Source organism: Pongo pygmaeus, chromosome 21 (genome assembly GCF_028885625.2).
Source record: "Pongo pygmaeus isolate AG05252 chromosome 21, NHGRI_mPonPyg2-v2.0_pri, whole genome shotgun sequence".
In the NCBI taxonomy this organism is placed as follows: domain Eukaryota; kingdom Metazoa; phylum Chordata; class Mammalia; order Primates; family Hominidae; genus Pongo; species Pongo pygmaeus.
Genome location: NC_072394.2, coordinates 39,553,335 through 39,566,586, shown reverse-complemented (window position 1 = coordinate 39,566,586; position 13,252 = coordinate 39,553,335). Strand labels below are relative to the sequence as shown.

Sequence of the window (13,252 nt, the reverse complement as noted above, 5' to 3'; positions counted from 1 at the left end):
CAGCCTCTTGAGTAGCTGGGATTATAGGCATGTGCCATCACACCCGGCTAATTTTGTATCTTTAGTAGAGATGGGGTTTCTCCATGTTGGTCAGGCTGATTTTGAACTCTGACCTCAGGTGATCTGCCTGCCTTGGCCTCCCAAAGTGGTGGGATTACAGACGTGAGCCACCATGCCAGGCTTTTTTTTTTTTTTTTTTTTTTTTTTTTTTTTTTTGAGACGGAGTCTTGCTCTGTCGCCCAGGCTGGAGTGCAGTGGCACGATCTCATCTCACAGCAACCTCCGCCTCCCAGATTCAAGTGATTCTCCTCCTTCAGCCTCCCAAGTAGCTGGGATTACAGGCATGCACCACCACGCCTGGCTAATTTTTGTATTTTTATTAGAGACAAGGTTTTTCCATGTTGGCCAAGTGGCTAGTCTCAAGTCATGGGCTCAAGTGTTTCTCCCGCTTTAGGGTCCCAAACAACTGGGATTACAGGCATGAGCCACTGCACCTGGTCAATAAAGCTTCTTTCTAAATGTCAGCAGCAGGCTGGATGCGGTGGCTCACCCTTGTCATTCCAGCACTTTGGGAGGCCAAGGCGGAAAGATCACTTGAGCCCAGGATTCGAGATCATCCTGGGCAACATAATGAGACCTCATCTCTACAAATAAAAAGATTAGCTGGGTGTGGTGGTGCACGCCTGTAGTCCTAGCTACTCAGGAAGCTGAAGTGGGAGGATGACTTCAGCCTGGGAGGTCCAGGCTGCAGTGAGCTGTGATTGCACCACTGCACTCCAGCCTCAGTGTCAGAGCAGCAAAAGGCCATGCACAGATGCTAGCAGTGGACATTTGGATTGCTTCTACCTTTTTACCATGGTAAACAAGACTGGGCTGGGTGCATGGCTCACACCTATAATCCCGACACTTTGGGAGGCTGAGGTGGGAGGATCGCTTGAGCCAAGAGTTCATGGCCAGCCTGGGCAACATAGTGAGACCCCTGTCTTTACAAAAAAATTTAAAAATTATCAGAGTGTGGTAGCAGGTGCCTGTAGCCTCAGCTACTCAGAAGGCTGAGGCAGGAGGATCACTTGAGCCCAAGAGGTTGAGGCTACAGTAAGCCATGATTGTGCCCTTGCCTGGGTGACAGAGTAAGATGCTATCTCCAAAAACGAAACAAAACCACAAGACTCAAATAAAACAGCCTTGTACATCTTTGTCCAATTCTCTGATTGTTAACTTAGACTCAAGTCCTTGTTCAGGGCACTTTCTATCATACCATATTTCCCTATTTCTTGGAAGTTCATTTTCCTACATCATTTCAGGTCTTTGAAGGTTTTCTCGATTCAGATGAGCTCTGCCAGTTTATAATGACTACATTTGATACCCTGAAAAACCTGAAACATCCCTGCATCCAGCGATCAGCAGGAGAATTACTGCTAACTTTGGCGAAAAATGCAGAGTCCAAATTTGAGAAGGTAAACTTTCACTGGCCGTTTCCTGGGTTCAAAAAGCCAGTAGAACCTCTTCATCCCTGCAGGTACTGAAGTCTCTGCTTGTCCTGTTCAGCTGAGGATGACTACTCATGAGTACAGGGTCAAAGCCTTAGTCTATTTAGTCACAAATATCCATTCTGTAAACATACACCAAACAACCACTGTGTATGTAACTAGGGAGGGAGATTTTTTTTTAATCTAAGATGTGGTCCATGGCCGGGCGCAGTGGCTCACGCCTGTAATCCCAGCACTTTGGCAGGCTGAGGTGGGTGGATCATGAGGTCAAGAAATCAAGACCATCCTAGCCAACATGATGAAACCCCGTTTCTACTAAAAATGCAAAAATTAGCTGGGCGTGGTGGCACGTGCCTGTAGTCCTAGCTACTCGGGAGGCTGAGGGAGGAGAATCGCTTGAACCCGGGAGGTGGAGGTTGCAGTGAGCCAAGATCGCACCACTGCACTCCAGCCTGGGCGACAGAGCGAGACCCCATCTCAAAAAAAAAAAAAAAAGATGCGGTCCATATTTTCTAGAAGAGTAGAGTTTTTTTGGGGAGATATAACTAACACATATGAGAATAACTTTAATTTAGATACTCATCCCGATGGGTTAAAGGTATCAAGATTTAAAAAGCTGTAAGTGGTCAGGCGTAGTGGCTCACGCCTGTAATCCCAACACTTTGGGAGGCCGAGGCAGGTAGATGGCTTGAGCTCAAGAGTTCGAGACCAGCCTCGGCAACATAGCAAAACCCTGTCTCTACTTAAAATACAAAAATTAGCCAGGCATGGTGGTGCACACCTGCATTGCCAGCTATTTGGATGGCTGAGGCAGGAGAATTGCGTGAACCCAGGAGGCGGAGGCTGCAGTGAGCTGAGATCGCACCACTGCCCTCCAGCTTGGGCGACAGAGTGAGACCCTGCCTCAAAATAAATAAATAAATAAAAGTAAATAAAAAGCCATAAGTGACCCTAGAAGGAGGCAGACTTAGAAATCAAAATTAAGAGAATTTATCTAAATGTATCTAAAATTAATACATCAAGAAATAACTATATAGTTATGTTATTTAGAAATAGAGAAGGACATGCTGGAGGAGACAAAAGGGATAAAAGTAGTTCTCTCTGGAGAACAGACCTGGGGAATAGGGAGGAAAGAAGCTTGAAATACCACTGGACATTTTAAATTATGTGCATATTGTACTTAGGTACAAATAAAAAATAATTTAAGAATGATGAGAACTGGCCGGGTATGGTGGCTCACACTTATAATCCCAGCACTTTGGGAGGTCGCGGCAGGCAAATTGCTTGGGCCCAGGAGTTCAAGACCAGCCTGGGCAACATAGTGAGACCCCATCTCTACAAAAAAATTTTTTTTAATTAGCCAGGCATAGTGGCACATATCTGTGTTCCCAGCTACTTGGGAAGCTAAGGCAGGAGAATTGCTTGAGCCCAGTAAGACAAGGCTGCAGGGAGCCATGATCATGCCTTTACATTCCAGCCTGGGCGACAGAGGGAGATCTTGTCTCAAAAAACAGCAACAAATAAAACAAATTAAAAAAAACAACAACAAATGAGCACCCTTTTTTTTAACCTATTAAAATAACAAAGATGCAAAAAGAATAACATGATAAGAGCATGGTGAGATGGGCATTTGTATCAGCTGGGTGCTTTTAGCAGCAAAAAAAGCCCAGCAGGTAGAAGTTTAACCAAAGGATTTATTCTCTCACATAATAACAAGTCTGGACATAGAGTATTTTCCAAGATCGATTCAGTGATTCAATGGTGTTACCAAAGACCCAGGGGTTTCTTCATCCTTCTGCCTTGTCTGTTCATGTGGTCATAAGGTAGTCAGAACAATTTTGGACTTTCTGAGCAGAGTAGACTATGTCCAAGAAGAAGAAAGATGTTGCCTTCCTTTGTATGTCTTTATTCAGGGAAGAAAATCTTTCCCCAAAACCCCAGTAAATTTACCCTTGTGTTTGTTAGCCAGAATTATTATTATTATTATTATTATTATTATTATTATTTATTTATTTATTTTTGGAGACAGCATTTTGCTCTGTTGCTCAGGCTTGAGTGCAGTAGTGGTGCAGTCTCGGCTCCCTGCAACCTCCGCTTCCCAGGTTGCTGTGATTCTTCCACCTCAGCCTCCCAAGTAGCTGGGATTAGAGGCACCTGCCATGACGCCCAGCTAATTTTTTGTATTTTTAGCAGAGATGGGGTTTCACCGTGTTGGCAAGGCCGGTCTTGAACTCCTGACCTCAAGTGATCCACCTGCCGCAGCCTCCCAAAGTGCTGGGATTACTGCCATGAGCCACCATGCCCAGCCTACTGGTGCTGATGATGACCATTTTATATTAAGTGGTTGAGGTGTGCCTCTCTGAGAAGTTGACATTTCCACAGAGACAGGAGCCCATGCGTCTGTGGGTGGGAAGAGTGGTCCAAGCAGAGAAATGGACCAAAGCCCAGTGGCTCCTGTTTCCCTTACCTGAGCCTGATGGACATCTCTGGGAAGAAGATAGGTAAGGACTCCACTGCCATTCTCGGAGTCACAGTGGAAAAAAGCCCAGCTTCCTTGCAACGCTTTTATTAGTTTGTCTTGTTATAAAATCAATACATCAATTATTGAGGAAAAATTAGAAAAAATATAGAAGCAAAAAAATCTAATATTCTATCCCTCAAAAACACAGTATTGACAGCTTTGATTATAGATCTTTCCAAATCCTTCATATGTGTATACACACATACAGATATATTTTAAGTAGTTTTAATCATAAACTTTAAAAAATAATAAACAGTTTGTTTAAAAGTCACCCCTAGGGGTCAGGCGCAGTGGCTCATACCTGTAATTCCAGCAGTTTGGGAGGCCAAGGCAGGAGGATCGCTTGAGCCCAGGAATTCAAGACCAGCCTGAGCAACATAGAGAGATCTTGTCTCTACAAAAAAATACAACAATGACCTGGGTGTGGTGGTGTGTGCCTGTAGTCCCAGCTACTCGGGAGGCTGAGGTGGGAGGATCACTTGAGGCCAGGGGTTCAAGGCTGCAGTGAGCTGTGTTTGCACCGCTGCATTCCAGCCTGGGCAACAGAGCAAGACCCTGTCTTTAAAAAAAAGTCACCCCCCCAGGACCTTTCAGAAATGGCCACAATATCCTCAGTAACCATCAGTGTCCTATAGGATTACAGTCTTAGTAATTTCTTTTTCCTCTTCAGGTGCCAGAAATTATGGGAGTTATCTGTGCCCAGTTATCCATAATCAGCCAGCCTAGAGTCCGCCAACAAATCATAAATACCGTGAGTTTATTTATATCGAGACCCAAGTACACAGATATAGTGCTCAGCTTCCTTCTGTGTCATCCAGTGCCATATAACAGGTAACAGAACCCCGTACAGCCTCTGGATTAAATTGGAATATGTGACACAGCTCTGGGTATTGTGAAACATGGTTGCCCTCAAAAATCTAATGATTGTCTTGTGGAGAAAACACGGTATACATAAAGCTGGTGATATAAATCAGAACATAATGCATAATCATCAGAAAAGAATCCCACAAACCCCAAATGAAAAACATTCTGTAAGATAATTGAACTGGACTCTTCAAAAAAGTTAACATCATGGAAGTAAAACTGGTGGTGAGGGAACTGTCCTAGATAAAAAGATATTCAAAAACATACCCAAATGCACTGCGTGACCTTGATTGGATCCTGGTTCAAAAACAAAAGCTATAAAAGAAAGCTTGGAGAAAATTTAAATGTGGACTCTATACTAGAATATTAAATTGGTGTAATTTTCTGGCCAGGCACAGTGCCTGACGCCTGTAATCCCAGCACTTTGGGAGGCAGAAGTGGGCAGATCACTTAAGGCCAGGAGTTCAAAACCAGCCTGGCCAACATGGTGAAACCTCGTCTCTACTAAAAATACAAAATTTACCCGGGCATGGTGGCAGATACCTCTAATCCCAGCTACTTGGGAGGCTAAGGCAGGAGAATCTCTTGAACCCAGGAGGAGGAGGTTACAATGAGCCAAGATCACACCACTGCACTCCAGCCTGGGCGACAGAGTGAGACTTTGTCTCAGACAAACAAACAAAAAAAATTAGTGTAATTTTCTTAGGTGTGAAATACTGTGGTTGTGCAGAAGGATGTCCTTATTCTTAAGAGATAAGATACTAAAGTTATTTAGAGGTAAAGTGTCATAATGTCTGCAACTCACTTGAGAATGATTTTGCCTAAAAATAAGGCAATAAATATATACATTTAAAAAGTAAATACGCATACATGAAGAAGAATGGAATCAGAGAGAGGATCAAACAGGATGGGTTTTTTGTTTATTTTTGTGGGTACATAGTAGGTGTAAAGATGGTTTTTTCGATTAGTGTTTTTCACATTTGGAGGCACCCTGGAAAGTTCCACAAAGATGCCTATGGATGGGGCAGGAAGGCTTCAGAATAAAGTTCCATGCCCCCACCCCACTTTAACCAGAGCAGCGCTTCTTTTTATCTGCTTTCTCTATTGTGATTCTGGGCAACTATTTTATTTAAGAAGAGATTTCCCTGCTTTAAACTATTTGAAAATATTATTTTAAGTGAATGGCTCTCACATAATATCTTGGTGTAGTGCTTATTATGTTCTCTAAACTGAACTAAATCAAATAATGGAAGACTTTTACCCATTCAGAGAAAAAAAAGAATGCGGATTTTTTTTAAAGCTGGGTATGGTGGCACACGCCTGTAGTCCCAGCTACTCAGGAGGCTGAGGCAGGAGAATCACTCGAACCCAGGAGTTTGGGGCTATAGTATATGATGATTGGACTTGTGAATAGTCACTGCACTCCAGCCTGGAGTAACAGTCTTACTTTTTTTTTTTTTAAAGACAGTATCTCAATCATGGCTCACTGCAGCCTTGAACTCCTGGGCTCAAGTGATCTTCCCACCTCAGCTGCCTGAGTAGCTGAGACTACAGGTGTGTACCACCACACTCAAGCTTTTTAAATTTTAAAAAATTTTTTGAGCTTGCTTTTGCATATTTCTCTAACAAATTGTTCTTAAATGTTTGGTACTTGCTACAGCTTATCTGTACTCAACTCTTATATAAAAATAAATCTTTCAGAGGCCGAAGGGGGTGGATCACCCAAGGTCAGGAGTTCCAGACCAGCCTGGCCAACATGGTGAAACCCCATCTCTACTAAAAAAATACGAAAATTAGCCTGGCGTGGTGGTGCGCACCTGTAATCACAGCTACTTGGGAGGCTGAGGCAGGAGAATCTCTTGAACCCGGGAGGCAGAGGTTGCAGTGAGCCGAGATCACGCCACTGCACTCCAGCCTGGGAGACAAAGCAAGACTCTGTCTCAAAATAAATAAATCTAAGTACAAAATATTAAATATATTTAGTTTTATTTTTTGTGGGGTTTTTTAAGACAGGGTCTTTCTCTGTCACCCTGGCTGCAGTGTAGTGACACAGTCATAGTTCACTGCAGCCTGGACCTTCCAGGCTCAAGCAATCTTCCCACCTCAGCCACTGGAGCAACTGGGACTACAGGCCCACACCACCTGGCCCAGCTAAATTTTTTATTTTTTGTGGTTTCTCAGTGTTACCCAGGCTGGTCTCGAACTTCTGGGCTCAAGTGATCTACCTGCCTCAGCTTCCCAAAGTGCTAGGATGACAGACATGAGCCACCGTGTGCTGCCCTATTTAATTATTTTAAGTATGCTTTTAGCATTATTCTCTTGTTTGTATTTGTTCTACCTCTGGGAGGACTTTGAGAACTGCTGTAGATCATATGCAAACTATGGAATCTTTTAGAAATTTAACTGACTTATTCAGGAAATGTTATTATTATTATTATTATTTTTTTTTTTTTTTTGAGACAGAGTCTTGCTCTGTCACCCAGGCTGGAGTGCAGTGGCACGAACTCGGCTCACTGCAAGCTCTGCCTCCCGGGTTCACGCCATTCTCCTGGCTTAGCCTCCCAAGTAGCTGGGACTACAGGCACCCGCCACCGCCTGGCTAATTTTTTGTATTTTTAGTAGAGATGGGGTTTCACCGTGGTCTCGATCTCCTGACCTCGTGATCCGCCCACTTCGGCCTCCCAGAGTGCTGAGATTACAGTATTTTTAGTAGAGACAGGGTTTCACCATGGTCTCGATCTCCTGACCTCGTGATCCGCCCACCTCGGCTTCCCAAAGTGCTGGGATTACAGGCATGAGCCACCGCGCCCGGCCAGGAAATGTTATTCTGATTATATTTTTGTCATTTACCTGAAGTTCACTATGTCACAGGGGAGCAGTGACTGGGCCGGTGGTGCTGGGGTAAAAGAATTTACCAAGACAGTTATGGGTAGAGGAAGGCAGATTTATTAGAGAAAGTAGGAAAATAATGGTGCCAGAGAGACAACAGACAGCCTGCAAAAGAGAAGCCGACTGCCAGGAGACAAAGGCTTGCTGGAGATTTTACAGCATAGTGTTCGTGCTGCATGTTGAAGAGGGCCTTGTGCAGTATAGATAATGCCAAGTTGCAATGAGCTAATTTGCAGGTGTCTGGTGATAGTTGGGCGTAGGAAGATGGTGAGTTAATTGCACAGAAGGGCCGTGTCCTGGACCATGAAGAAAGGCGGACTTACAGCTTATCTGCTTTTTCTTTCTGCTTTCCCTTGCTCTCGCCAGCCTGGCTTCCTTTCCCTACTTAGGACTCCACACGTTAGTGGGTTTACATATAGATTGGGGTAGTTGTTCTTAGGAGGCTGCCTAAAGCATCAACTATGTGCAAGGTGCTATTAGGCCCTATAAGTAATGGACAGGACATGCACCCCGCCCTTAAGCAGCACAGTCTGGTAGCCCCATAGATGCATAAGTATTCTAAAGCTAAGTAGGGAGTTCGTGGAAGGCCCCTACCTAGGTCGAGGCTTAATTAAATGAAGGGTCAGGAAGTGATTTCTGAAAGCAGAGCTGCCTCCAAGCTGATGAATGCTAAGAGCCAGATGCAGATCAAAGTGGCTGGAGAGGAAAGTAGATGGTAAGAAGGGCTCAGATACCAGGGATCTTTTTGCAGTAATGGAAATGTTCTAAAATTGGATCGTCGTCATGGTTGCACAACTTTGTAAATTTACTAAAAGTCAGTGAGTTGTATACTTAAGACAGTATTCACTAATTATTTTTTCATTTTCTATAGTAATAGAATCCCTGAACTTCAGTTGGTTATTTGAAATACTCATTTCCCAGACTTTTTGCATATAGGTGCGACTATTTGTCTAAATTCTGGATGCAAATTGAAGTAGTACATGCAACCTATGACAAATAATCTTAAAGGGAGAGAGTAGGCTCATCATCTTTCTTCTTCCTGCCACCTGGAAAGTGATCTGATGGCTAGAGCTGAAGCATGTTGGCCAGGATGGTCTCAATCTCCTGACCTCATGATCTGCCCGCTTTGGCCTCCCAAAGTGCTGGGATTTCAGGCATGAGCTACCATGCCTAGCCACTAAAGCTGCTTTTAAAAAGTGGTCAGAAGTTAGCGGCGATGGATTGGGACCAACTAAGAACTAGGATAGTGGACTTTATACTATGGGAGTTGGGAAGCCATCGAACAACCTTAGTTAAGGGACTTACATAATCAGATGCGGATTTTTAGTGTGACTCTGATGGAGATGGATTAGAGGCTGTTCTGCCAGACAGGAAGAAGGACAGGCAGTTAAGCAGTTGCACCTTTTCAGGCAAAAGATGATGATGCCCTGATTAGGGCAGTGGCTTCAGAGATGGAGAGGAGGAGGGAGTAAAGAAACAGGAGCCTTGGCCAGACACGGTGGCTCACGCCTGTAATCCTAGGACTTTGGGAGGCCAAGGCAGGTGGATCACCTGAGGTCAGGAGTTCAAGACCATTCTGGCTAACATGGCGAACCCCATCTCTACTAAAAATACAAAAATTAGCCGGGCTTGGTGGCATATGCCTATAATCCCAGCCACTCTGCAGGCTGAGGCAGGAGAATTGCTCGAACCTGGGAGGCAGGAGAATTGGCTTGAACAGTGAGCCAAGATTGCACCACTTCACTCCAGCCTGGGCAACAGAGTGAAACTCCATTTCAAAAAAAGAAAAAGAAAAAGAAAAAAAGAAATAGGAGCATCTGTAGCCAGACCTTGATTGAATTGGAAAAGAACGGCAGGGAGGAAGAAGGCATTCAGGCTAACTCCCCATTCCTCAGTTTTTGGCTTTGGAGGCCAAGTTAATGGTGATATCATTTACTGACACAGGAATTACACTACATTCTCACCACTGACTGTTTCTCTATGGGACATGAAATACTTTAAGAAACTCAGTTCACTAATGCAGGACCAAACAAAGAAGTCATAGAGTACATATGTGACATGTGTCCCTCATACTACCCTGGTGCGGTGCTCTGTCCCAGTCCTCCACCAGAAAAGACAAGAGGCTGTTTCCCTTTCTATTCTGTAAGGATGCTACAGCAAGATATTTGTTCTTAAAGATGTAGGCTTCTTCAGTCTCCTAGCGCAGTGTTTGTTAAAGTGTCTGAAACACAGAATCCCCTATGAAGCTTGTTTAAAAAAAAAAAATGCATCTTCTGGCGAGGTGTGGTGGCTCATACCTGTAATCCTAGCACTTTAGGAGGTTGAGATGGGTGGATGGCTTGAGCCCAATAGTTCAAGACCAGCCTGAGCAATATGGTGAAACTCTGTCTCTACAGAAAGTGCAAAATTTGCCAGTTGTGGTGGCACATGCCTATAGTTCCAAATACTCAGGAGGCTGAGGTGGGAGAATTACCTGAGCCCAGGAAATTGAGACTGCAGTGAGCTGTGATCACACCACTGCACTCCAGCCTGAGCATCAGACTAAAACCCTGTCTCAAAGAAAAAAAGCATTTTCCAAGACCCTACGTCACACCTACTATATTAGTCAGGACTCTTGGTTGGAAGTAGCAGAAACTGAGCTCACGCTACCTTAAGAAATTGTATAGGCTTATATTACAGCAAAGTCCAAGGGTCTGTCATCAGGATTGAATCCCGAGACTCAGTTTATTTCATCAGGGCTCCAGAGTTCATCTCTCAGATGGACTTGCACTAAAGGTGGCAAAGGTGGTTACCATCAGCTCAAAACAGCAGTGGAAAGGGTGTGTCATTTCCTTTTTAGCTTTTTAGTCCTGGGCAGGACTCTGATTAGCCTGGCTTGGAGTCAGCTCCCACCAAACTACACGAACCAAACAGGATTATTAAGGATCTTGAAAAGGTGGTTTCCCAAAGGGATGATGGGCAAACAAAACCCATGTCCAACTACAGAATCAGAATCACTGGAGGTGGGAAGATTTTTTCCATATTTTAAACAAACTCTCCAGATGTTTCTCACACTGAAATTCGTGAACCATTGGCTTAAAGGCTGTGCGCTTTCTAAATTCACATGCATTTTCAGCACACTTAAAATGTGCGGCAAACCAAAAGCATTTTGCAACACTTCTCTCACAATAAACAGCTTCTCAAAGTACTTCCTTTACTCCCTCAGGAATTCAAAGAAAATAACCAAGGGTAAGTAAATATGAGAATTTCTTTATGTCATCCCAGATGAATGTTTGTATTCTGCCGTCTCATCATTCTGCAGCTGTGAGTTTTTTCAGCATCCTATATTGCCTTTCTGGCCTTTTCTTTAGGAGTTCTTTAGGACCTTCTTACTTTGTTTTATTCACAAATTAGAATCACTGAGGTGAGGAGTGAAATGTTGGGATAGTCTTTAAGCCTCTCAAGTTTTAGGATGATTCTCACAGTTGAAAGACCGCACTTTTTTTCTTTCTTTTTCTTTTCTTTTTTCGTTTTTTCCCCCCCGAGACAGTCTCACCCTGCCACCCAGGCTGGAGTACAGTGGTATGATTTTGGCTCACCTCAGTCTCTGCCTTCTCGGTTCAAATGATCCTTCCACCTCAGCCTCCTGAGTAGCTGGGACTACAAGCACACACCACCACACCTGGCTAATTTTGCGTTTTTGTAGAGACAGGGTTTCGCCATGTTTCCCAGGCTGGTCTTGAACTCCTGGGCTCAAGCAGTCCTCCCATCTCAGCCTCCCAAAGTGCTGGGATTACAGGCGCTAGGATTACAAGCTACTGGGATTGCAGGTGCTGGAATTACAAAGTGTTAGGATTACAAAGTGCTGGGATTACAGGATTATAGGCCACCACATCTGGCCTGGAAGATCACACTTTAAAAACTTACTCTAGCATACCAAGATGCCTAAATAGATTCTGAAAATAAAAGAATGGATTAAAAGCACGAGTAACTCCCAATTTTCTTCCCACTGTAATGTTCTTCCACAATGTTTATGTAACTCTCAGGCCCTACATTTGAATCAATGACAGAGAAGTTATTACATATTATTTTTCTTTAGAAGGTATCTCTTCTAGGCAGGATCAAAGCTTTATTTCAAGGATTAACTTTAGCCAAAATTTGAGGACCACAGACCAGATCGAATACATGTGTCTATAATTTAGCCTTCTATGAACTTGGCATTGTGCAAGCCCCTGAGGAATTCCTAGAAGAAGAGCCAGAAAGAATCCTTTCCTTCAGAGGGAACAGATACACACATAAAGAACTGATGATAGCACATGTAAGATTGAAGCGACCTCTAAGAAGAAGAAATTTTTTAAGTGCTATGAGAACTCTTATGAAAGACATGGTGAAGAAGCAACCAAGGCTTCCTAGGAGACATGACACTGGAGCTGGACCTTGAAGGATTTTGATGGGCAGAGAAGAGTTTTGGAAAGGGCCTTCCAGTTTAAGAAAGTGACATAAGGGTCGGGTACAGTGGCTCATGCCTGTAATCCTAGCACTTTGGGAGGCCGAGGTGGGTGGATCGCTTGAGCCCAGGAGTTCAAGACCAGCCTGGGCAACATGGCGAGACCACATCTCTACAAAAACAAATTTAAAAATTAGCCAGATGTGGTGGCACATGCTTGTGGTCCCAGCTATTCGGGTGGCTGAGGCAGGAGGATTGCTTGAGCTCAGGAGTTCAAGGCTGCAGTGAGCTGTGTATGGCACCACTGCACTCCAGCCTGGGTGACGGAGTGAGACCCTGTCTAAAAAAAAGGACAGTGACATAAGCAAAGGTATAGGGTTTTCAAAGTCTGTGTTTTATTAGGTAAAGGTGAATGGTCTGAATGGTCTGGATGGTTTGAGCACAGAGTGTGTGATGGGGAAGTGATGAGGCTGAAAAGTTAAGTCAGGACCAGGTTATGAATAGCCTTGAAGTCCATGCTGAGGCAATGGGAAGTTGATTCAATAAAACCTGGGGACTTCGGGGGTGGGGGACAAGGGGAAGGAGACCAACAGGACAAATACCTAATGTGTGTGGGCTTAAAACCTAGATGACGGGTTGAGAGGTGCAACAAACCACCATGGCACATGGATACCTATGTAACAAGCCTGCACATTCTGCACATGTATCCCGGAACTTAAAGTAAAATTTTAAAAATCGGCTGGGTGCAATGGCTCACGCCTGTAATCCCAGCACTTTGTGAGGCCAGGGCGGGCAGATCACTTGAGGTCAGGAGTTTGAGACCAGCCTGGCCAACATGGTGACACCCCGGCTCTACTAAAAATACAAAAATTAGCCGGGCGTGATGGCGGGCACCTGTAATCCCAGCTACTCGGGAGACTGAAGCAAGGGAATTGATTGAACCCAGGAGACAGAGGTTGCAATGAGCCAAGATCGTGCCACTGACTCCAGCCTGAGTGACAGAGCAAGACACCATGTCAAAATAATAATAATAATAATAAAATTTAAAAAATAAGTAAATAA

General features: G+C 44.1%; 1 protein-coding gene across 1 annotated transcript in view; it reads left to right on the top strand.

Annotated features, from left to right (window-relative positions):
• The window catches only part of MROH8 (maestro heat like repeat family member 8), a 74,650-nt gene that overhangs the window by 34,946 nt on the left and 26,452 nt on the right, over positions 1-13,252 (top strand). Inside the window, exons 11-12 of the mRNA XM_054467146.2 lie at positions 1,305-1,457; positions 4,682-4,842. Of these exons, the coding sequence (XP_054323121.2) occupies positions 1,305-1,457; positions 4,682-4,842 (314 nt within the window). The remainder of the gene's footprint in view (positions 1-1,304; positions 1,458-4,681; positions 4,843-13,252) is intronic.